This window comes from Amblyraja radiata, chromosome 1 (assembly GCF_010909765.2).
Source record: "Amblyraja radiata isolate CabotCenter1 chromosome 1, sAmbRad1.1.pri, whole genome shotgun sequence".
Lineage (NCBI taxonomy): Eukaryota > Metazoa > Chordata > Chondrichthyes > Rajiformes > Rajidae > Amblyraja > Amblyraja radiata.
The window spans coordinates 20841366-20868296 of record NC_045956.1 but is presented as its reverse complement, the minus strand read 5'-3'; the positions used below and the strand labels follow the sequence as shown (position 1 = coordinate 20868296).

The 26931-nt window shown below is 43.3% G+C and overlaps 1 protein-coding gene across 1 annotated transcript in view; it reads left to right on the top strand.

The window, feature by feature from the left end:
• Positions 1-26931, top strand: part of tdo2 (tryptophan 2,3-dioxygenase) — a 60374-nt gene that overhangs the window by 24754 nt on the left and 8689 nt on the right. Inside the window, exons 6-11 of the mRNA XM_033018608.1 lie at positions 1507-1693; positions 6499-6606; positions 7006-7117; positions 9159-9216; positions 10709-10788; positions 11729-11819. Of these exons, the coding sequence (XP_032874499.1) occupies positions 1507-1693; positions 6499-6606; positions 7006-7117; positions 9159-9216; positions 10709-10788; positions 11729-11819 (636 nt within the window). The remainder of the gene's footprint in view (positions 1-1506; positions 1694-6498; positions 6607-7005; positions 7118-9158; positions 9217-10708; positions 10789-11728; positions 11820-26931) is intronic.

Below are 26931 nucleotides of genomic sequence, written 5' to 3'. Positions count from 1 at the left end.
GGAACTCCGGTGAGCTGGGACCGGCGTTAAAAACATCGCGGAGCTGCGGGCGGCGGCGCTGAAACTCTACATCGGGAGCCTGGGATCTCGCGACGAGATCGCCAGTTGAGCTCCATTCGGCGCGGCCTTGTCGGCTCCGGAAGCCACGGTCTCGAGTAGGGAGGCAGCCGTTCCAGGGTTCCCATGCCGCTGAGAGGACTCTCCCGACGCCGGAACATCATCACCCGGCGAGGACGGCCTGGAACATTGGGCCTCCGTAGAGGCAACTGTGGAGGCCTCAATAGGCCCGACTATGGGTGGACATTGGGGATGGGACTGGACTTTGTGCCTTCCCCCATAATGGGAACCATTGTGGGGGGATGTTTTTATGTTAAAGCTATTTATTATTGGTATGTTTGTATTCTTTTTTATGTGCTGCATTGGCAAAAGGAATTTCACTACATCTAGGTGTATGTGACAATAAATCAACCTTTGAACCTTTGAACCTAATAAGAATTTAGCCAATTTGAAATAGAGAAGAGAGCAATGTAGAATTGAAAATAACAATTCTGAAGAAGGGTCTTGACCTGAAACATCACCTATTCCTTCGCTCCATAGATGCTGCCTCACCCGCTGAGTTACCCCAGCATTTTTGTCTACCATTGAAAATAACATGTATTTTGAGATGAGTACTTCATACCATTTTTCTGGGCAGAATGATTCTGAAGTCAGCATGTCAGTAGAAGGATAAAGAACAATGAATGAAAGATATGCAAAAAAGTAACTATAATAGAGGAATCAGGCCATTGTTAGCTGTTTGTTGAGTCAACCCAATGGCTTGTTTCCTCTATCATGGTCACTTTTTTTGCATATCTTTAATTTATTGTTCTTTATCTCTCCACATCACCATCTATATCTCTCGTTTCCCTTATCCCTAACCAGTCTGAAGCAGGGTCTTGACCCGAAATGTCACCCATTCCTTTTCTCCAGAGATGCTGCCTGTCCCGCTGAGCTACTCCAGCTTTTTGTGTCTATCTTCAGTTTAAACCAGCATCTGCAGTTCCTTCCTACACATGTCAGTAGAAGGGGCAGGAGAGAAAGTGGCTGAGTACATTAAGGATAAAGGATACTGGAAGGACTGGCTTTGCTTAAACCACAATGTCTGGATTGGATGAACCTCAGTGGCTGGTGGACTTGGGGATGGATATTGCAGAAAGGCGAGCGATAGCTTATTCAGTATCTTTAGATACAAGGGGGGCAATCGAAGAACTGAAAAATGCAGATGTAAACCACTTTATATCCCGATATCGGATTGTGGTTATTGGATTGTCTAAAATACATGTTTTACTGCTTGCGGTTATGTTATTCTTCACGAAGGTGACTGATAGATACACTTACCAGTTATCATACCAGTACATTTTCATATAATGCATTAAAAAAAGTAGATTGTAGTTTGCACTGAATTTTCATAATTTTTATCACGGTGCCTGTAACACACTAATTACTTGGTGTCATTTGTTTTTGAAGAAATTATTTAGTACCTGCATCAGGATTTCAGAGCCTGCAATTTCGCCTTCTGGAGAATAAGATTGGAGTTCCTGAGAATCTGCGAGTTCCGTACAACAGAAAACACTACAGGGACTACTTCAAAGGGAAGGAGAATGAGTTACTACTTCGATCTGAGCTGGAACCTACGCTCTTGCTGCTAGTTGAGGTATTTAGAATATTCAGATACTATTCAATTACTTTACAGGGCACATTTAATACCAATAATTGCTTTGTGCTGTTGATTGAGGGCAAATATTTGGCCACGAATCCTAACAAAAGTGCCATTGGAATGTACTTACCCCTTCGTGGAATCTAGGTATCACAAGATGTGGCTGCATTTATTTCCAGAAACTAACAATCCCTAAATGAATGGTAAATTCTTCTTCATTATTGCGGGTCTAGATTCATATATAAGCCAAATTGGATCTGATCTGACAAAGACTGATGAGCAGTTGACTTCTCTCACATCTTAAGCAGCAAAGATGAAATGCTGAACTGGAATAGCCTTCGAAATAGCTCTCGAAGAAAAATAGATGGGAGGAAATGAGAAAGGGTATTTATGGGAGAAGGCAATACTAAGTGGCTGGGAGGATTATTCTTGCCTTCCCCTGCCCGATCATAAGATCAACTGACAAGTAAATCTAGTGCCCCTTGGTGTTGTGCACCACACCAAGGATTTGGACAACTGTAAATATACACTGCAGTTTTTCATCCATACACATGTATCACCCGAGATTCAGACTAGGTTCTGGGAGCAAAAAGGATCAGATCAAGTCTTTTCTTAGATTGGGCCAAAGATCAGGATTTGGATTGGGATATAGAAGGGAGTGTGAGCAATGAGGGTGCAAGCTGTGCACGGGGTGGAAGATTGCAACCTTCACGTGGTCCGCCCTGTTTCGACGAATGCAATCAACCTGGCGTGCACAATCGAATAAGATCAAATAGAACAAGTTGTCCAACAACTTTAGGCTGTGCGTGCCATACGCAAGAAGAAGAAGAAGCTGTGCACGGGAGATGTAGATTGCGGGTTTCGACAGATGGTTAGATCTGGACCTGTGGGAGGGTCAGAGAATCAGGTCCCTCAACAATTCGAGGCCAGGTGTGATGGTGGAGAGAGGGAGGGTGCTGTTTGGGAACTGGCCAGTCAGAGATAAATGAGACTTCTTTCAGAAACTAGAGCTTGATGAGAACCACCAGGGGCTGCAACTCACTGGATGCAAATGTCATGGTGGACCAGGAGAAGAGATAATTTTTTGTGGTTAGGGGCATATGTATGTAGAGTCCACACGACTCTTTTATTCCAAAGCTGTTTGTATTTGCTGCCACACTTCATCCGATGCACTCTTCCAAGACTGTCAGCCCCAATCCAATGTTCTAGTATGTGAGCATTGGTGGTAGGGCCAAATGTTATTTTTCTCCTAAACTGCCTGTGCTCTTGGCGAGCTTCCTTCTTGAACTGCTGCATTATTTTAGTGATGGTACTATTGTGTAGCGACTTCAAGGATTTAGTGCCAATAATCATGAAGTTATGCTCATCTATTTCCGATTAAGATGGTGGTGTACCTATGTGCCTACTATATTTCTCCATGTTAGGGATGCCTAAGTGAATACCTGTAGTGTGTGTTATAGAGTGCACAGGGCAGCCATGATGTCATGAAGCAGTTGAGATTCTGTTTGATGGTGACCTGCCAGGTGTTGATGGTGGAGTGCTTGGTAATCATGCTATCACTGTGGGTGGCAAGATTGGGCACTGGCATAGCCAGTAGATCGACCTCCTCACAGCTTGAGCGAGTTCAAGTTCAAGTGAGTTTGTTGTCATGTGTCCCTGATAGGACAATGAAATTCTTGCTTTGCTTCAGCACAACAGAACATAGTAGGCATTGACTATAAAACAGATCAGTGTGTCCATATACCATTATATAAATATATACACACATGAATAAATAAACTGATGAACTGCAAATAACAGATAATGGGCTATTAATGTTCAGAGTTTTGTCCGAGCCAAGTTTCATAGCCTGATGGCTGTGGGGAAGTAGCTATTCCTGAACCTGGTCGTTGCAGTCTTCAGGCTCCTGTACCTTCTACCTGAAGGTAGCAGGGAGATGAGTGTGTGGCCAGGATGGTGTGGGTCCTTGATGATATTGCCAGCCTTTTTGAGGCAGCGACTGCGATAGATCCCCTCGATGGAAGGGAGGTCTGGGGATCTGGGTTCAATGCTGATCTCTGGTGTTATCTGCATGAAATTTGTGCATTCTTCTTGTATCTGTATGGGTTTCCTCTGGGTGAGTCCATTTCCTTCCACATCCCAAAGACAAGGAGGTACGTTAATGGGCTACTTGATTTCCTCCTAGTGGGTGGCAGGAGAATTGGGCAGAGTTGATTGGTATGTGAGAGAGAATCGGTTGCAACAAAATAAGTGTTGGAATGGGAATGATGGAATGCTCTGAGATGACATGGAAGGATAAGTTACATAAGATATGATTAATGTATAAGCCATTTAGGACTGAGATGAGTGAAAACTTTCTCACCCAGAGAGTTGTGAATCTGTGGAATTCTCTGCCACAGAAGTCAATGGAGGCCAATTCACTGGATGTTTTCAAGAGAGAGTTAGAAATATCTTAGAGCTAGCAGAAACAAGGGATATGGGGAGAAAGCAGGAATGGGGTACTGATTTTGGATGATCAGCCATGATCATATTGAATGGCAGTGCTGGCTCGAAGGGCTGAATGGCCTACACCTGCACCAATTTTCTATGTTTCTATGACCTCCTTCAATATCATGATGAAATATATTATTCTAAATGTGTTAATTGATCACACTCTTTCTGGGGGATGGCATGTAGTGACACAAAGGTTATCTGCCCAGGATCTGAATTGTTCAGGTTTTACTGGCCGTAGACTTGGAATCATAAAAAAAAAAGTACAATATATTCAGCCCATCATTTCTCTGCTGGTTGAAAATAACCAACCCAGTGTAATTCAACTGTCCATGACTAACTCTGTGGCCTCACAAGTTCTGTTTCAACATGACAGGGGATTTTGGCTTCATCATCTTTTCAGGCAGTGAGCTCCAGACCAGTGTGTAGAAGTATTTTTTAATCTCATCTCCCTTCTAACTCATCTGCTGATTATTTTCACCCTCAGCCTCCTAATGTTTGACCTGTCTGTTAATGGCAAGTTGATGAGTTGATGCTGATGATGTTCTCAGCCACCGAGTACTGCGCCCCGGTCTGGTGCTGTAGCCCTCACACCAAGAAGCTGGATGCTGCCCTCAACAGCGCCCTGCGGACTGTCTCCGGATGCCTACGAGCCACCCCAGTAAACCAACTGCCCGTCCTCACTGGCATTGCCCCAGCCAACATCAGACGAGAAGCAGCCACACTGGCCCTCTCTCGAAAGGCACAGACCAGTGAATCCCACCTCCTCCATCAGATTGTCACAGAGACACCATGACGAGTGTGCCTCAAGTCACGGCAACCATTTGCCGCGCAAGCTCAAGGGCTGCTCTGCACAACACCGGCTGATGCTTCTAAGGCTGCCTGGGTCAAGACGAGATGGAGAGACCAGTGGAGGTCAGCGGAACCATCTAGGCTACACCATTACATCGATGACCCCATGGACGTCCCTGGCCAGGACCTGCCCCAAAAGCAGTGGACAACCCTCAACTGCTTGATGACAGGCATCGGATGCTATGGAGTAGCGATGAAGAGGTGGGGCCTCGTGGACAGCGCCTCCTGCGAGTGTGGGGACCCAACACAGACAGTGGAGCACATCGTCACCAGTTGCCCCAAACACCGGCTACCGAATGGTGAACGAGGTCTGATTGACCTGGACGATGACACGTTGGCCTGGTTCGCCTCAACCGAGCTGCAGGTCTAAAAGGCATACGACAGAAGAAGGAGAAGAGTTGATGCTATTGAACTGTGGGGTGGAAATACACTAATCTGCCCTCAAAAACTTTCAGAAACAGCATGCGAATGACAATGTGATTGTTGTTCTTCAAAATATTATAATGCTCTATTCACTTGAAAGAAAATGGTCCTCAATGTAAGATTTTATCGGAAGGTGCAAGCTTTCCCAAATTCCTCTTGAGCCGTCAACCTAGATTGTACAAGTTGTTCACAATGTTGGTTATGCTGCACAGAATATTGTTTGCAGTTCTGGTCACCATATTACTGGGAAGATGTGACTAAGCTAGAGAGGGTGAGAAAAAAGATTAATAAGGATATTGCTTGTGTTATGAGGAGAGATTGGATAAAGTGGGTCTGTTTCCCATGGAACAAAGAAGGCTGAGAGGAGACGTGGTAGAGGGATACGGGAGGCAGAGGTAAGATAGAAAACTTGTGTAATTTCCCATAGAAGGAATGTGTAATAAGTTTGAGTTGTGGGGGAGAAGATTTAAAAGGGATCTGAAAGGCAAATCCTTGTAAATAATTGGTATCTGGAATGCGCTGCCAGAGGAGTTGGTGGAGACAGAAATAGTAACAACATTTGTGGTATCTGGGCAGGTGCTTGAATGAGCAAGGCAAGATTAAAATGTAATTGCAGGACAGTATGCCACAAGAGATCCTTGCAGGACAGAGCACCACAATAAATCCTTCTTCCCTGTGGCGTAGACTTAGACTGAGTGACTCCCCCAGCCCCCCCTCCCACCCCCACCTCCTCAATCTATGTACATCCCAAGCCTATCCACTCGTCACTTTAATTTAATGTTTCATGTATTTTATATTTTATGACTGTTGGCAGATCAATTTCCCTCCTGGGATAAATAAACTTCTATCGTATTGTATTGTATGGAATTAATGCAAGCAAGTGGGATTACTGTGGATATTCATGATGGTTGGTACAATGGGCCGAACCACCGGTTTCTTGCCTGTCCCACATGATGACTAGATTTTTGTATTCTGGAATGTGAATTAAATCTTCAACATAAATGTTTTATTTTTTTTAACCAATTTATTTTCTTCAGAAATGGCTAGAGAGAACTCCTGGACTTGAGCCAGATGGGTTTGATTTCTGGGGCAAATTGAAAATCAACATTGACAGAGGACTGAGAGACGAATTTACAGTTATTCAGGTAACTTTCAGCATCAGATTTAATGCAGGGCAGGGTTGCAGAACATGTTCATGGGCATGCTTTTAAAACAAAATGCATTTGGTTGACCTTCTCTCCAAAAACAAATGTACATTGTTGCATAATTTAAACTGAGAAAATAATTGAACATTCCAATTATACAAAAGATAATTTATGATGAGATAAATATTGAATAATGTGGAAACCATTTTAATGAACATAAAGATAAAAAATTAATGATATTTTACAGTGCTATGATTTTATAGAACATTTCCTACTTTGGAAACTTAGTTGTAAACTTATATTTCTTGGTAACTGAAGAAAAAAAACATTTTTAAAGCTGAAAGTAATTTTTGATCTTAATATGGTAAGCTATTGGAATGTTTTGCTGTTTTTCAAAAGTCAAAGCCGGCATTTGAGGAGAAGGAAGATATGCTATTGGAACTTAACAGACGCAAGGAAGTGCTTACATCAATGTTTGATGTAAGACGTCATGAACATTTGTTGAGTAAAGGTATGGGAAAAAATGTAACATAACCTTCCAACTTTTATGCTCAATATCCTGATGATAAGTGCCAATGTGCCAAAAGCCTTCTTGACCATCATATCTGTCTGTGACGCCAATTTCAAGGAACTATGTACCTGAACTTCCAAATCATTCTGCTCAAAACATTCACCGGAGCCCATCAACTTCACTGTGAAGGTCCTACCTTTGTTTAACTTTCCAAAATCCAAACCCTCATGCAGATATCTACATTAAACTCTATTAGCCATTCTTCAGCCCACTTACCCAGCTGATCAAGATCCTGCTGTAATTTTTGATAACCATCTTAACTATCTACGATACTACCCACATTAGTGTCATCTACAGTTACTAATTATGCCTTGCACATTCTCGTCCAAATCATTGAGCAAACAGCACCAATCCCTGAGGCACACCACTAGTCACAAGCCTCCAGTCCAAAAAGCAACCTTCCACCATCTCCCTTTGCTTCCTTCCATGAAGCAAATTTTCTATACATTCAGTAATCTCTCCTTGATCCCATGCGGTCTAACCTTCCAGAGCAGCCTATCATGTGGAACCTTGTCAAATGCTTTGCTGAAGTCTGTATAGACAACATCTATATTTGTTGTCATCGGCCAAAAGTTGTGTTGTCATCCATGTCCAAATGTTGTGTTGCTTGCTAAGTTAATTTGCTGCTGTAAACTGTCCCTAGTATGTAGGTGAGTGGTAAAATTTGTGAGGAGATATAGATTCATAGTTAACTGTATGGAAAGGAAACAGGCCTTTCGGTTCCTTGTCCATGCTGACCAATTGACCCACTGGCATTCCCATTTGCCTGTATATTCCCCGAACCCTGGCTCTAAACCCTTCATTTTTGTATACCTGTTTCTTAAAAGTTGCAGTGTAAAAGTCATAGTTGATGCGAATGGTGAGAAACTAAAAGAATAGGATTAATGCATGATTAGTGTAAGTGGATAATTGATGGTCCGATGGGCCGAAGGACCTGCTTCTGCACTGCATCTCTCTGTTACTCCATGAATCATGAAAGAAGGTGCAAACTGATCGGGTTTCTATGTGTTTGTGGCCAGAGCGGAACTGTGAGTTCCAACTAGACCGACGCGTGGCGCCACGGGCCGGCAGCCTCGCCTGCAGCTGTTCATCCTTTCCACTTTTTGTTGCTTTTAGTACATCTAAAAGTGTGTTTTAGTGTGGGGGTGGGGGCGGGAATTGGGGGAAACTGTGTTTTTAGTCACTTACCTCGGTGGAATGCGACTTTTCTCCTAGTTGCATTTCGCCCTCCCTCGCGGCCTAACAGCTTGGATTGGTGCGGCCTCTCCCGGAGTCGGGTCCAGAGCTTCAGCAGCGGGCGCAGCGTGGACTTTCCATCGCGGAGCGGGGGATCCCTTGCCGGGGGTTGCAAGAAGAAGTGTTCCGATTGCTGGCCCGTGGACTACGGCATCCTGAAGCTGCGGTCTGCGGAGATTCTAGCCGCGGGCGCGGCTTGGACTTTCCATCGCGGAGCGGGTGAGCCCTTGCTGAGGGTCGCCAGAAGAAGTGCTCCGATCGCCGGTCTGCGACCTATAACATACCAAAACCGCGGTCTGCGGAGCTTCTTGGGCGCGGTATGGACTTTAAGGGCTTTGATCGCCGGCTTGCGGCATATAACATCGTGAAGCCCCGGTCTCAGGTAGGAAGCGGCTGATTCGAGACCTCCAAGCCGCGGAGTGTCCGTCCACCCCGATGTCGGAGTTTCGAGCATCCCAGCGAGAGGGCCTGTATATCGGGCCATCCATAGTGCGACTGCGGAGGATTCATGGCCCCGACCACGGATGAACAAAGGAGGAGGATTGACAAAGTTATTGGCTTCCACCACAGTGAAGAAGTTGATTCCACTGTAGTGGATGTTCATGTTATTTTATAGTGTGTATTGTGCTCCTTTGTTTGTAGAGCTGCATGGTAAGTCAAATTCCACTGTACCTTAATTGATGCATGTGGCAATATATGTGAACATGAACTTGAACTAGAGCAAAAGTATAATTTTTCTCTTCAGGTGAACGGAGAATATCTTACAAGGCATTGCAGGGGGCTCTCATGATCTACTTCTACAGGTTAGTAGAATCTAAATAATAAGGGGGAATGCTGAGTAGTGCAGATGGATTAGCAGATCTCAACAACCCCTAATTTAATCAACTCTTGTTTATTGCACAATGTTTGATTCCTTGCTAATGTACCTCCAATAGAGAGTCAAGAATGCTTTATTGTCATGTGTCCTGAAACAGAACAATGTAATTCTTACTTGCAGCAGCACAACGATATGTAAACATAATACTCAGTAAACACCATCATAAACACCAAAAATAAGCTAATGGATCAAAAGTTCTCTGCACATTCTTCCTGTAAGCATGGAATTGGTTATTATAGCATCCTAAAGGAATACATGCTGCAACAAGATAGACCATAGTTTAACAATCTTGTTAATCACGATACACAAACATAGCGTGTCATAATATTTGCAGTATGAATGCTGATATGAAATTTAGAATAAATGAAAAAGCAATAAGGGTTAAACTTTCAGAAGGGTTCTGATAATTAACCATAACTTAAGTGAAAACTCTCTGAAATATTATTATTAGCGTTGTAACTCCAATTTCCAGTAAATTACAAAAGGAAATCTGGATAACCTCTGCATTATGATGAGATGATTCAGAAAAGATGACCACTGCATATGTTCCTATATCCCAACTTGAGAATGATTACGGTGGAGACTATGTTGTTTATAACTTCCAACCTGGCTAATGCTAAGAAAGTATATTATCAACTCTTGCCTATTATAAAGCCAAATTGATTTTTGAATGAGGTGTAGAATTTGAGCTGATGCATTCGTTTCTTAATCTTGCCAAAGGGGAAAATTGTGGGCCTGTCCCACTAAGGCGAGTTTTTAGGCGACTGCAGGAGACTATGCGGTCGCCACATGGTTGCCAAATGTTCGCGGGTGGTTTGCCGGGTAGTCGCCTTCATGGTCGTGAGGAGTTCCTGCATTCTGGGAACTAATTGCGGCCTCATTATGGTCGCCGAAAATTTCTCAACATGTTGAAAAATTAGCGGCAATTAGAATGAAGCCGCCATGGTGAGTAGCGAGAATTCTTGTGCCGTAGGTGGCTCACCAGGAGGTCCTAGTGGGTTGCCAGGAGGTCGAAGGTTCTCGTAGGCGACTTGACTGTCGCTGGCAGTCGCCTGAAAAATTGTCTAAGTGGGACAGGCCCATTAGTCCAGTGCGTACTAAAGAAAATGTTGGGTATTTAATGCAGGGAAGGGAGCCTGTCAATGAGGAAGGTGCTTTATGATTTGATTCTTTGGACTGTTCGACCAAAGAAACAAAGAACTGAACTACAAGTAGCCAGCTCAACTTGTCTGGCGTAATTCTCAATCATTATGCACAAGATTGTCATGCAGATTCCTGCAGGGAGATGCAGGCAGATCTCCTGCCCATTTTACATCTTTTATTATATGCTGGTGCATGGCTTCAGATGACTCAAGATTGAATTTTAAATGGAAATTAAATAGTGGAAATAACTCAATCATTTCCTTCTAAATCTCCAGAGAAGAACCACGTTTCCAGGTGCCATTCCAGTTACTGAATTCCCTCATGGACATTGATGAACTTATGACTAAATGGAGATGTAAGTTAGTTACCCTTCCAACTATATATGTAGTAGTATTTATTTTGTTTCAAACATGTCAAACAAAAAAAGTGAAAAACAAAGCAAAATAACAATAAAATGAAATGTACAATAAACCTATAAACAACTCATTGAATAACTTCTCATAAACACCACAGATGACATGTTCGAAAAGGAGTAGGAGGAAGTATACACTTATTTATTCTTACCCTTTCTCTGCTACTCATCAATTAATTCACAAACTTTATCTCATCTACATATATACTGTATATATATACAATTACACCAACATATACATACATACATACATACATACATGCATCCATACATAAGCCACATACATACACACATACATATAAACACGCATATGCACGTACGCAAACATGCATACATACAGTTTATAAACAATTAGCCAAATTCTATGTACAATGCAAATATCACATTTTGTCAATAAACTAATACTTAAGGGGCTGTCCCACTGTACGAGCTAATTCAAGAGTTCTCCCGAGTTTCCCGATTCGAACTCGGAGAATTACGGTAATAGCCGCTTGTAGGTACTCGGGGCTCTCGTGGACATTTTTCAACATGTTGAAAAATATTCACGAGCTTACCGCGTTTCCCGAGTACCTGCCGTCAGCGTTACGAGCCGCTAAGAGACGTCCGACGTACCCGCGACGTACATTCTACGTGCTTACCACGAGTTTTTTTTTTTTTTTAAACTCGGGAGAGCTCTTGAATTACCTCGTACAGTGGGACAGCCCCTTAAACCGTTATCATAGCCCTTCCTCATTCTTATACCTCTGGAAAATATTATTTTTTTGCACTTCTTCTTAAACTGAGTAATGTGTATATAATCACATAAGATGCATAACATTACAATGTAATTAAAAATGTATATTTTGTGCCTTTCCTATTGTAACCTCTTCTTGCTTTCTCTAAGATAACCATGTTTGTATGGTGCAAAGGATGATTGGTGGCAAAGCTGGCACAGGTGGATCATCTGGCTATCAATATCTACGTTCTACCATGAGGTAAGTTAGAGGACAACCATTTCCCTTGGCCTCCCAAAGCTGCAGTGGAAAACTGACAGATCTATGATGGAAAGACTATATATAAAAATAAATATTGATTCTAACATAACATCTCCCCCTCTTGATAAAACAATCCCTCATTTTCCAAGAAGAATTAAGTGTAGCCAATTTCTGAACTGTCTCTCAATTCTGGTTATCTCTACTGTGATATTACAGGATATCATCACTAATTGTATAATCCTTCTTTGACGCGAAATGGCACCCATTCCTTCTCTCCAGAGATGTTGCCTGTCCCACTGAGTTACTCCAGCATTTTGTGTCTATCTTTGGTGTAAGCCAGTGTCTGCAGTTCCTTCCCACACCCTCTGTTTATACTCTCTATTTCCATTTAGCTTTCCTTCCCACAGCTGAATAATGCACCATTCATTTCAGCTGATAACCACAAGGTTGCTCAAAATTCACCCATTCATTGCTAGCACTGTTACTGCTGGTTCCATCAATAATTGTAGATACCACCCATTTATTTTCAATGTATTTTATGAGTTGAAGTTGTGACATTATTTATGGGGATAATCAACCTAACCCCAACAAATTGCTTTGTCATATGATCAGTTTTGACATTGAAATATATTCTATTTATTGCCACACTCTAAACTCACCAACTTGTATTCATCTGCATGATGCCATCCTCAAACAGTTTTTGGATTATTTTTGCTGATTTGGCAACTTCTCAACATGTTGCCTTGTCCAAACTATAGAAGTTTTTTTAATGTCTGAACTTCAACTTCAAAATCAATAGTGCACACACGATCATCTGCAAATTTATGCCTGAATGTCTACGGTTCAGTGGCCATGACATCCACCATCATGAAATGTTTTAAGAGGCTAGTTATGCCCCTGTCCCACTTAGGAAACCTGAACAGAAACCTCTGGAGACTTTGCGCCCCACCCAAGGTTTCCGTGCGGTTCCCGGAGGTTGCCGGAGGTTCCCGGAGGTTTTTGTCAGTCTCCCTAATGGTCGAAAGTGGTTTCCGCTTCTTCTATGTTCTGGCGATTATTTCAAAAAATTCAAAACCGGCCGCGACTAAAAATAGGTTGCAGTTTTAAAAATCGGTAATTTTTTAGTCTGAGCCGGTTGCGATGCTAGTTGAAGGTGGTTGTCGGAGGTTGCAGGTAGTGGAAGGTCTTACATTACCTTGGATGGGGCGCAAAGTCTCCAGAGGTTTTCGTTCAGGTTTCCTAAGCGGGACAGCGGCATTATGGAACGCATTAAATCCAGTCTGCGGCCTTGACCCACTGCAGTTCGCCTACTGCCACAACAGGTCCATGGATGATGCTATCGCCCTGGCCCCACACTCATTCCTGGAACACCTGGATAAAAGAGTCACCAACTTCAGACTCCTATTCATAGACTATTCATAGCCTTTAACACCATTTAACACCATCCAAGCTTATCATCAAACTCGCGGGACTTAGAGTCAGCACACATCTCTGCAACTGGATCCTTGACTTCCTGACCAACAGACTACAATCAGTGAGGACAGGGGACAAATCATCCTCTGTGATAATCCTCAACACTGGTGCACCTTTAAAGGCCATTCTCACGTTGCGAGTTGACACAAGAGGTAACCCGAGTTATACCTCGTGGTAATAACGTACGATTAGCGTACGGCATTCGTGGACGCAACGTAGTGCATCGTGGCGCTAACGGCAGGTACTCGTGTAACTTGACTACTCTTGCCAAAAATCAAACATGTTTGAAATTTTCCACGAGCCAATTTTACTCTTGTGGTTAAGAATTGAAACATTTTAATAACGTGGTGGCCCGTGCGTTAACCTTAGTGACTCTTGAGTCTATCGTGGGAAGTCCTGGGCACGGTGAACCCGGCAGCAGGACAGAGGGAAAAAAAAGTGAGTAACAAAAGGCGGTTTCAATATCACCACGTGACCTGGGTCCATCGAGGGTGTTTCACCTCATTGTCAGTGTTTGTTTACCTCATTGTTCAATAAAAGAGAGTTCTTTGCTATCAAGATCAAATTGATGTCTGGAAGTCTTCATTTAAATATCACTACAAGATCTCATGACTCGAATGTCATAATCTCTTTCATCATGAAACACAAAATAGATGAATTAATATATTCACATCTTGATTCTCAGTCATTTTTGAGAGTTCAGGTCCCTCAATTGCTGAGCTATTTAAATGTTTGAAAGTGTCACCTCTCAATAGATATTTAAATAAGACAATCAGCACGGTGAATGTGAGACAAAGTCTTTATTCCTATTTCACAATATAAAAAACGTCTTCTTGCACATATTGAGAAAAGGAGCACCACAGCAAACAACATTTGTCTGAAAAAGGGCTTCTCAAACATGCAAATCAACAAATGAAGCACACAAAACTTTTTTTAACAGTATCTACTAATTAAGCTCAGAAATGTAGCACAGCCTAAACTCAGGCAATAAAAGAGACAATGCAATGTGCTAAATGGCAGGTTTTGCGAACGACCATCAGATAAGCATCTGCATGATAAGCACTTTTTAAAGGAAAGACAGATGCAATGAAATCACTGACACTGCAAAGCAAAAATAAAACCACACTTTAAAGTGAAACAAAGAAAAGTCAGCAGGATTATAACGGGACATTAAATTAGCTGGTTTTCTGTGCATGTCGGCTCTCATGCAGTAGTGTTCCTGTGGTCGGCTCCCCATCAAAATAAGCTGTCCTGCCACGGCACACTGCCCAATTCGGAATTATAGTAAGCGCAGAGATGGCCTCTTTGCTCTTTTGCACTGTTGGTCCCCGTGTTACCTCTAAAACACTGCAGTGGAACCATTGCCGCGTCGTTTGCACCACTTCTCCATCCACCTAGTGTTATTCCCCCAGTTTGACTGTCCACTAAGTCACCGTCCTGCATGGCTGTTGCTGATCCTGCAGCTGCACCTCTGATTCGGATCAGGTTGTGCAGAACACATGCTGCAAATACAATAGTCTCTACGTTCTTGGGCTTCTGTTCCATAGTCTTGAGCAAGCATCTAAATCTGTTTGCCAGGATGCCAAAAGCATTTTCTACAACCCTCCTAGCCCTTGACAGCCTGTAGTTAAAGATCCTCTGTTCCCTAGTTAAATTTCTGTGTGGATATGGCTTCATAATCCAGGTCCGTAGTGCAAAGGCATCGTCAGCAACCATTGAATATGGAATGTCCGGGCTGTCTTCTCCTGGCAGAGGTTCGGGATCAGGCATGCCTGCTGTTCCACTTTCCATTTTCTGTCCAAGCCAGGTTTCTCTCCAAATCCTGCCATCAGCAACACTTCCAGGTGTGCCCACATCCACATACAGGAAGTTGTAGTTATGACCAACCACAGCCAAGAGTACAATAGAATGGAATTTTTTGTAATTAAAATAATTTGAGCCACCTTTGGGTGGACAACGAATTGCCACATGCTTGCCATCCAGAGCCCCACATGTGTGTGTAAAGTTCCATCTGCTTTCAAACCCCAGCGCCACTCTCTTCCACGCATCTGGTGTACTGGGGCAGTCCATCACATCAGCTGCATAAAAATCGATAATCGCCTCACAGGTCTCTCGAACAATCCCGCAGATGGTGTTGTTGGCAACCAGAAAGTTGTACGAGAGACTTTTGTAAGAATCACCTGAAGCCAAGTAGCGGAGGGTGATTGCTAGGCGCAACCCTGGTTCCAGTGCCTTTCTCATAACCGTGTCACGCTTCATCAGCAGAGGTCCCAAGTTAGTCTTCAGCTCATTAAAGAGCTCAGGTGAAATTCTGACAAAATTTTTAAAAGCAGATTTATCCTCTTCGCTCAGCACATTAAGCAGCTTTTCATATTATCCAAATAGAGATCTCCTTTGAAAGATGGGCTTCACCCAGTGAGACTTCCTCTTAATTCTCCTTTTAATTAATCTCACCCTTCTGCCTTCACGCAAGCGTCCTCGCATCACTCAAATGGCTGCTGCATACAGCACTTGAATAAAAAACACCATCATCCTGGACTCGAAAAGCCTTATTGCAGACATGTCTCCAAATGAGCCAATTCAACCAAGGGAGGATTTTCTAGTGTGTGAAGAAAATACGTCACATCATTTGTACCACGTGATGATTTTACAACACGTCAGTAGACAATGTTCGCTCAAGATTAACGGGACAGGAACTGGTTAACTCGGGAGACGAAAATGTCAGATCGCAGAAATGACAAGTAAGCGGGAAACTGCCGTCTACCCGTGGGAACTCGGTTAACCTCTTGATCTTTCACTTGGTATATTGTACACAACCACGAGCCCTTAACTCGGGTTACCTCTTGTGTCAACTCGCAACGTGAGAATGGCCTATAAGGTTGCATCCTCAGCCCCCTTTCTTTACCCCTTATACTCCCAGGATTGTGCAGCCTTTTACAAATCTAATTCAATTTACAAATTTGCAAACAACATCAGCATTGTGGACCAGATATCAAATAATGATGAGATGGAGCACAGGAAGGAAATCGCGAACCTTGTGTCCTGGTGTCAAGACAACAACCTTTCTCTCAATGTCAGCAGGATCAAGGAGATAGTGATTGACCAGGAAGCGGAGCAGTACACATACCCCAGTTTGCATTGACGGTGCCAAAGTAGAGATGGTTGAAAACTTCAAGTTTCTAGCAGTAAATTATCACAGATGACTTCTCCTGGACCTCGCATATTGAAGCAACGACCAAGAAAGCACACCAATGCTTCTACTTCCTAAGAAGGCGTAGGAAGTTCAGCATGTCCCCAAAAATCCTCACCAACTTCTACAGATGCGTCGTAGAAAGCATTTTATCGGGTTGCATCACAGCTTGGTTTGGGAACAGTTCCATCCAAAGCCGCAAGGAATTGCAGCAAATTGTGGACCCAGCCCAGCTCATCACACAAACCAACCTCCCTTCTATTGACTCAATTTATACCTCACGCTGTCTCAGCAAGGCCAGCGGGATAATCAAGGATGAGTTTCACCCTGGCTACTCCATCTTCTCCCCTCTCCCATCGGGCAAAAAGTATAGAAGTGTGAAAATGCACACCACCAGGTTCAGCGCCAGTTTCTTCCCTGCTTTTATCAGTCATCTGAACCATCCTACCACAAGCAGAGAGTAGTCTAGCTCTCGGTCTTTGATCCGACTTTACAGGATTTATCTTGCACTAAACATTATTCCCTTATCATGTATCTGTACACTGTGAATGGCTCGATTGTAATCATGTGTTGTTTTTCTGCTGGCTGGTTAGCATGCAACAAAAGCTTTTCACTGTACCTTGGTACACATGACAATAAACTAAACTAAATTAAACTAAACTAAACTAAACTAGACATCAACCTATAATTTTGGTGTGAACATTGAGATCAAATGAGATCAATTCATAAGGTTTGCTACTTTTTGTCCATATAAAAATTCAGGTAGCCTGGTTCAAAATCAAGCTCTAGATCATAACATTTTGTTCAGTTTCACTGTAATACAGATTTATATTTTGAAGCACTGGCAGGCATTTTTTGTGTAATTTCTTTGAACCTTCTGTACAACCTTGCAGAAGACTGGCTGATACTTTGAAGGTTTAGTTTAGTTTAGAGATACAGCGCGGAAACTGACGCTTTGGCCCACAGAGTCCGCGTTGACCAGCGATTCCCGCACATTAACACTGTACCTGCACACACACATTAGGGACATTTTTTACACACACCAAGCCAATTAACCTACAAACCTGTACATCTTTGGAGTGTGGGAGGAAACCGAAGATCTCGGAGAAAACGGGGAGAAGTACAAACTCCGAACAGACAGCACCCGTAGTTGGGATTGAACCCAGATCTTTGGCACTGCAAGCGCTGTAGGGCAGCAACACTACTGCTACCCCACCATGCCGCCTGCATGGAAGAACTGCATGAGCGATATTTTGCTGGGCCTGCTCCAATGTTACCCATATATTTTGTGAAAATGTCATTATAAATCCTGGGCAAATCTTTTACCCATTACTTGCAGAGATCTTTCCTCACAGCAGCAGAAGTTCTTATTTTTTCTTCTTATTGGGGCACTGGGAGGCACAACCATAGATTCCCTTCTAAAATAGAAATTTACACGGACACCTTGTAAATCTGTGGAATTCTTAATCCAGAAATGTTGTGGACGATTTAGTAATTGAACATAGACACAAAATGGTGGAGTAAGTCAGCGGGACAGGTAGCATCTCTGGAGAGATTGAATGGGTGACATTTTGAGTCGAGACACTTTTTCAGAATTGAATATATTTACAGCTGAGATTGATACATTTTTTTGACAAAAATCAGGGAAAATGTGGATCATGTGGGAAGTGGACGAGGTGCATGATCAGCTATGGCCTTGTAGAACGGAAGCCGGCTGGAGTGGTCACCGTGTCTATCACAGCTTGTATATCAATGCTCTTAGATTCATTTTCCTCTCCCTCTATCACTGCTACCCAAACCAACTATTTTACCTAGACAGTAAAATCACCATTCACAAGTTGAATATTTCTGCTGTATTTAGTTTCTTTTTAGAAAGGCAATTTTTTCACCATACTGTGAAACCTACTGCTTTTCTCGTCCATTCTACCCTCATAATTTGATTCTTTGATTCTTTGAACAAATACAGGAGAATTTAATAGGAAAGAAAATTAGGTGGGGTAAAAATGGGGCTGATTTTCTAAAGTCAAAATCTAAAACTTGTGCCTGACCAAATCTACCCCCACTGTTTTAATAATTAATTCAATATTGTGTTCAGGGTCTTACTTCCACTGCTATCATGTTCTTTATTTATTTTAGATTGTTCTTGGTTTATGATAACACGATTACTGAAAACACATAGTGTCTTTTAAAGTTAAACAATATTGTGGATTTTGGCATTTTTGTAACATTGATAAGAATTCAGTCATTGGACAACTCACAATGAAAAAACACTTAATGTCATTTTTTTTATTATCGTGTGTGTTTGCAGTTGAGGAAACAAGATGGTGTTTTGGTGGAGAGGAGTAAAAAAAGGAAATAATGGATAGTGGGATAATGACAAAATCCAGGATGCATTTAAAAATTACATAGATGCTATGTTTTTACACTATATAAAAGGAACTTTGGGAAGTGATCAGATGATGATGAGTTTCTTGATAGAAACATAGAAACATAGAAAGTAGGTGCGAGAGTAGACCACCAGGTCCGTCGAGCCCGCACCGCCATTCGCTCATGGCTGAACACTAAACAGACACACTTACCCACAAACAGTAGACACAAGACACAGAACACAAGACACTACCCTCCCCTTCATACCGCTATCACCCCTCTCCACCCCAAGAACCGCGTGATCTCCTGGGGGAGGCAAAAAACCGGATAAAAACCCAGGTCCAATTCGGGAAAAAAAATCCGGGAAATTCCTCTCCGACCCCAATCCAGGCGATCGACACTTGTCCAGGAGATCACTCAGGTCTTACTATACTAACCATACCTAGGTCCATATCCCTGCCCTCTCCCCGTAGCCCCTTATCCCCTCGGCAGCTAAAAAACCATCTATTCTAGACTTAAATATATTTAACGTTTCTGCTTCCACTGCTCCCTGGGGCAGTGAATTCCATAAATTAACCACCCTCTTGGTGAAGAAGTTCTTCCTCATCTCAGTTTTAAAAGAGCCCCCCCTTATTCTGCAACTATGTCCCCTAGTTCTAGTTTCCCCGATCATTGGGAACATCCTCGGTGCATCCACCCGATCAAGGCCCCTCATGATCTTATATGTTTCAATGAGATCGCCTCTCATTCTCCTAAACTCCAAAGAGTAGAGCTCCAGCTTACTTAACCTTTCCTCATATGTCAATCCCCTCATTGCAGGAATTAATCTTGTAAACCTTCGCTGCACTGCCTCCAGGGCTAGTACATCCTTCCTTAAGTATGGACCCCAGAACTGTACACAGTATTCCAAATGTGGTCTCACTAATACTGTGTACAGCTGCAGCAAGACCTCCGTGTTTTTATACTCAATCCCCCTAGCAATAAAGGCCAAAACTCCATTGGTCTTCCTGATTGCTTGCTGCACCTGCATACTGACCTTTATTGATTCATGTACTAATACCCCTAGATCCCTTTGCGTTGCATTACAACGCAGCTCCTCCTCATTTAGAAAATAACTTGCCCTATCATTTTTTTTCCCAAAGTGAATGACTTCACATTTATTAGTATTAAATTTCATCTGCCAAGTTGTTGCCCACTCACCTAGCTTATCTATATCCATTTGCAGACTCTTCCTATCCTCCTCATCCCCAACTTTTCCTCCCATTTTTGTATCGTCCGCAAATTTTGATATATTACACTTGGTTCCCTCCTCCAAATCATTTATATAAATTGTGAACAACTGGGGTCCCAGCACCGACCCTTGCGGAACCCCGCTAGTTACCGGTTGCCATCCCGAGTATGAACCATTTATCCCCACTCTCTGCTTCCTATTTGTCAGCCAATCCTCTACCCATGCTAATATATTACCCCCAATCCCATAATTTTTTATTTTTAGCAATAGTCTCTTATGTGGCACCTTGTCAAAAGCCTTTTGGAAGTCCAAGTATACCACATCCACCGGTTCCCCTTTATCCACCCGGGTTGTTACTTCCTCAAAGAATTCGAGCAGATTCGTTAAACAGGATTTCCCCTTCACAAAACCATGCTGGTTCTGTCCGATGAAGTCATGTTTATCCAAGTGCCCCGTTAGTGTTTCTTTAATAATTGTCTCTAACATTTTACCCACCACCGATGTTAGACTAACCGGTCTATAGTTACCCGCCTTCTGTCTACTTCCTTTTTTAAATATAGGTGTTACATTGGCCATTTTCCAATCCACTGGGACCGTTCCTGCCTCCAGGGAGTTTTGGAAAATTATCACCAATGCATCCACAATCCCCACCGCTATCTCCCTCAAGACCCTTGGATGTAATCCATCAGGCCCAGGGGATTTATCCTCCTTCAGTCTCATTAATTTCCCTAATACCACCTCCTTGGTGATCTTAATAGTATTTAGCTCCTCCATTCCTACCGCCCCCTGTTTATCCAGCGTTGGAATATTTTTTGTGTCTTCTATGGTGAAGACTGATACAAAATACTCGTTTAATGCCTTTGCCATTTCCATGTTCCCCACCAACAACTCTCCAGTCTCACCCTCCAATGGACCAACGTTCACCTTAGCCACCCTTTTTCTTTTTATATAGCTATAAAAACTCTTACTATTAGTTTTTATGTTGTTCGCTAAATTCCTTTCATAGTCTATTTTCCCCGTCTTAATTAATCTCTTAGTTATTCTTTGCTGACCTTTAAATGCTTCCCAATCCTCTACCCTCCCACTATCTCTGGCTACCTTATATGCCCTTGCCTTCAGCCGAATACTATCCTTTATAGTTTTACTGAGCCATGGCTGACTGTTCTTACCCTTACCCCTTTTTTTCTTCATAGGAATAAATTTTTCTTGAAGGTTATACAGTAGATCCTTAAACGTACACCACTGCTCATGTACCGTCTTATTCTTGAGTCTGCTATCCCAGTCAACTTTGATCAGCTCAGTCCTCATACCTTCATAATCCTTAAACGTACACCACTGCTCATGTACCGTCTTATTCTTGAGTCTGCTATCATGATATCATGATAGTACAGACAATAGCTGAGAGATGCAAAATTAAAGTGCTATGGTGACAAGTTTATTTCAAGAAGCAGAGTTTACATAGTCAATGATTCAGAAGTTGGCTTGTAACAGGAGTTGATTCCTATTGTTCCATGTCATAGAGTCATAGAGTCATACAGTGTGGAAACGGCCCTTCAGCCCAACTTGCCCACACCGGCCAACGTGTTCCAGCTACATCCGTCGCACCTGCCCGCGTTTGGCCCATATCCCTCCAAACCTGTCCCATCCATGTTCTAGTCTAACTGGTTCTTAATTGTTGGGATAGTCTCTGCCTCAACTACCTCCTCTGGCAAGTCTCCTGGCATAGTAGCAGACTCAGGGTAAAACAATGAAACTTTCTCATGTGTAGGGACTGAATGTTTGTGTCTTACACATGAATAGCCCTTTGAAATTTCTGAAAGGAGGCTATGCTGATGACACAGTTTGATTCATAAGCTGTGAAAGATATATGGAACACAAAATCTGTTGAGAGATGATTCATAAATTTTGTATAAAGTTATAAAAATGATATACACATTCAGGTAATAAAATCACATTTCTGTTGTCTTTGTCAAGGATGCTTTAGTAAATGTAAAAGTATAATCTCTGCTGAGGAACAGGAATGGTGTCTGTTGTTTAAAGCTGCTACCAGCCTCACTGGTGCCTGGTTTTCCTTTTAAAGGCATTGATCCTCGGAGATATATAAATGTAAGCACTAAAGCATTCAACTTCCTTCAACATGTTGACATTACGCAAGAACTACCAAATGTACTTTCATATTATATCTAATAACTTCTATTCATTTAAAACATTTTAGCAGTGACTGCAATCCAAAAGTTATTTATTGGGAATGATGTTGCATTTGGAAATTGTTTTGTACATTCATTTTTGGGAGGTGAGACCAGCATTTATTGCTTAACCTTAATTGTGTTTTAAAAGTTGGTGATGTACCTTCTGCTTTAACACTGCAGTCCTTCTGGTGAAGGTACTTCCATGGGTGCTGTTACATAGAGATATTCAAGATGATGAAGGAAGCCGATACCTCTAAGCCAGGATGGAATACAACTTGGACTTTGTGCAAATCAGATCGCCCTCTCCTTCCTTGGTGGTTCAGATCACAGACGTGAGACGTCGACCAGACTAGTAACTACCACTTTGCTCATTGTTGGGATGGTAGATGCTGTAGCAGTCAAGCAAAACGTTTTGCTCAATCTCCTTGCATGTTGTTGAAGCTACATTCACATAGGCAAGGGTAGTTATTGATGTTCCAAGTGGAAAGGCTTTGCAATGCCAGGCGAGTCACTTTTGCAGATTACCTAGCGGCTGACGGCAATATTTTGATTTATTGATTGATTGATTGATTGATTGATTGAAAGATACAGCATGGGGACAAGCGCTTCAACCCACTGAGTTCACATGTTTCCTCATGTTCAAGTCTGGTCTCTTCAGTTTGTAGTTTAACTAGACTTACTGTTTCAATAAAATAATCTTGGAGGCTTTTTAGAGCTATCTCTGCTACTACGCTTGAGCCAGCCCCATTATCTCTACTGACGCTAACAGAGAGAATGTTTAGTCTCGTAGCTCCCTTAGTGATGAAAGTGTCTCTAGGAAATGACATTCCATAATGTGCTGTTACCATGCAAGGTCAAGTGTGGAATCTGCCTGTCTCTTTCCTTGTCAGACAGTAAAGGGCCTGTCGCACTTGGGCATCATTCGCGCATCACACAGGTGGCGCGCGAGGGTTTTGAGAATCCCAAAATCCTGGGGTTCCCGCGCACTACCGCGCGTCACTGCCTACGCCACCGCGCCTCACCAAGCGCCATGCGTGCATCGGACGCGTAAATCATCTCACGTAAATGACGCGCAAATGACGCCCAAGTGGGACAGGCCCTTAAGTCTGTGGCCTGGCTCGTTGTATGATCAATTCAACCATTAAATAAACCCACACACCTCCCTCGGCTTTTAGTAATGAAATAGAAACAGCTCCCAGTGATGGAATGGATACTGCTACCATTTCTTTGTGTGCACGGGTTAATTCTTTTGTTAATTCTTCTCTTGTCCTATTATCCAATAAAGTCCAAATTCTCACTTCAGCCTACAAGGTATGATTTTGAAAGTAGGAGTATTTCAGGTTTTTATTTCGCTGTGGAATATATCTTTGAATTTGGGCACCAGCTCCTGTTCTATGTATATAGATCTTTGCAGGGTTCTTTGAGCAGGGTACACATTTCCCAGGTCAGAATTCAAGGCTGAGATTAAGGCCAGGTGATCTGTCTGATTTTTATTTTTCCACCTTTAATGCTAGGATGCAAGATATGACTTGATTGGTAGTTTTAGATGGAAGTTTGGATATGTTCACATTGCTGAGGGTCTGGATTTACATATCAACCAAGACTGGGTAAGGAGAGATACATGGAAAGGTCATAAGGGATAAGCCAATCGGCCCATCAAGTCTACTCCACTATTCAATCATGGCTGATCTATCTCTCCCTCCTAACCCCATTCTCCTGCCTTCTCCCCCATAACCCCTGACACCTGTACGTTGATTTTCCTCACCGAGTAAGGAAAGTTTTAGGATATAGGCCAAATGTGGGCAAATGGAGCTCGTTTAGATAAAGCAACTTGGTTGCATTGGACGAGTTGGGCTGAAGGAGCTGTTTTCTGTGCGATATAAATCTATGAGTCGATGACAGTTTTTAAATGGAGCTTTATCATGAAAATTGAAAAGAAAATGCATATTTGGTGGACAGATAAGCCTACGATCTGCACAATGAATGGTGGAAGCCTTAGAGGTACTGAGGAACAGATGGACCTGGGAATATGTGTCCATGAGCAGACTGAAACAATGTGTCTGCTAGCAGAGTCCAATCTGTGGACTTTGGGTAGGAGATAGATATGGCAATACTGGGATGGGACACTGCCAGGCTGGAGGCTGTTGAGAGAAGATCTACTGATAAGACAACATCTACGACAGCCTGGGAGACTGGGGCATGATGCTGGTTGACAAACTCATGGTCCAGAGGGAGATATGATGTGTGCTTTCTTCAAGAGGACAAGGTCAGAAAGCTCACCTGTGAAGACTGACTGCTGTCCCCCCCAAACTCCCAATAGATACTCCCAAGAGATACTCCCAAGAGATACTCCCAATAGATACTCCCAATTGATACTCCCAATAGATACTTCCAATAGATACTCCCAATAGATACACAGTCACTTGCCCAGATTAGGTGAATCAAGGACCAGAGGACACAGGTTTAAGGTGAAGGGAAAAAGATTTACTAGGAATCTGAGGGCTAACTTTTTCACACAAAGGGTGGTGGGTGTATGGAACAAGCTGCCAGAGGATGTAGTTGATTTAACATTTAAGAAACAGTTAGACGGGTACATGGATAGGACAGGTTTGGAGGGATATAGACCAAATGCGGGCAGGTGGGACTGGTGAAGCTGGGACATGTTGGGCGGGGTGGGCAAGTTGGGCCGAAGGGCCTGTTTCCACGCTGTATCACTCTATGACGCTAACTACCATTTGGCCACCGGAAATGAATTTTTATTCACAATGGGACCTTTGAAGAGTGTTTGCCTTTATAATTTATGTTCATAAGGAAAACATGAAGTGCCACAAAAATACAGTCCATCAATCCTGAATCTCTGGGAAGTCTAAGCTCCTTGTAAATGCACACGCACATCTTGATGTCTGATTCTTTTCCATGAGTCACAACTCTCTGCGTGAAGAAAGTTTGTTCTCATCTCAGTCCTAACTGGCCCCCCCTTTATTCTTAAAATGTGACCCATGGTTCTGAACGCCCCCAACATCGGGAACATTTTTCCTGCAGTTACAGTAAGTGAAAATCTAGCAGGCAAGCAGGATGCTTTCACCAACCACCCCCATTTGAAGTCCACTTTCTTCCACCGTATCTACCCAGTGCTTGGTACTTACTTCCAGCAGCCACTGGTTGTCCTCCAGGATGCACCGAGCTGCAGCCTGATCCATGCCGGTCACCTGGGCAAATTCGTCACAGAGACTCTCACGGCAGCGGCGCAACGCTTCGACGCCTCCAACAGCCCGGGACTCTTGCACTGAGGCTGCTCCATGGCTGGAGCTGCAGTGTGCGACTCGCCAGCCTGGCAAACACTCTCCAGCCCTGCTCCCCGTCCGCATCTGTCCCCGCCGCTGCTTCTGCTTCCAACACCCGCGGCCCATGCAGTTGATATGAGTTTTGAAATTTTCATTGATCACAGAATTTCTCACAACAGAGCGAGAGAAAGTTGTGATCAGCGTGAGAATTTGGTGAAATGCGTGATTCTCACGCTCAATGCATGGGAGTTGGCAGCCCTGCCTCTCTATCCCCCTCTCCCTCTCCCCCCTCTCTCTCTCCCCTCTCTCTCCACCTCTCTTTCTCTCCCCTCTCTCTCTCCCTCCCACCTCACTCTCATCCCCCTCTCTCTCCCCTCTCTCTCTCCCCCTCTCCCCCTCTCCCCGGCTCTTCCGCTCTCTCTCCTCTCAACCCCCCTCTCTTTCCCCCTCTCTCTCCCCTCCCCCTCTCTCCCCAACACCCGCGTACCATGCAGTTTATCCGAGTTTTGACATTTTCGTTGATCACAAAATTTCTCACCATTGAACGTGAGAAATTTCTGATCAGCGTGAGGGCGTGAGAGTTTGCTTGAGGGCGTGAGTCTCACGCTCAAAGCGTGAGAGTTGGCAGCCCTGGTGTGTGTGTGTGTGTGTGTGTGTGTGTGTGTGTGTGTGTGTGTGTTTGGCGGAGTCTGAGGGGAGAAGCGCCGGAACCAAGAGCGAGCGAATGCGCGGACAGACGGATGAAAGAGAGCGGCATGGGTGGATATTTCGGGTTGAGACCCTTCCTCAGACTGACAGTCAAGGGAAAGGGAAATGGGAGATATAGGCATATCTTCCATTCATTTGGCCTTAGTACCGTGTATATCTCTTGCTCCTCTTTCCCCTGACTCAGTCTGAAGAAGGACCTCGACCCAAAATGTCACCTACAAAGATCTTTGGTCACCTATTCCGCTGATGGAAGCCGGTTACGCAAATGGCGCTGAAGATTTTCCATCACCTACTACGGCTTTTTAGCAGAGTGGGCCATCTTGCTCTAGGAGTGGGCCATCTAGGATCTTTGATTAACACTATCCTCCACATTAGGGACAATTTACAATCTTTATCAAAGCCAATTAACCTATAAATTGTAATCTTTGGAATGTGGGGGAAAACCAGAGCACTTGGGTAAAACCCACGCGGTCACGTGGAGAATGTACAAACCGTACGGACAGCACCCATAGTCAGGATCAAATCCGGGTCTCTGGCACTGTAAGGCTGCAATTATACCGCTGCACCACCATGCCACCCTCTTTATAGCTGTGAATCTGTGGAATTCTCTGCCACAGAAGGCAGTGCAGGCCAATTCACTGGATGTTTTCAAGAGAGAGTTACATTTAGT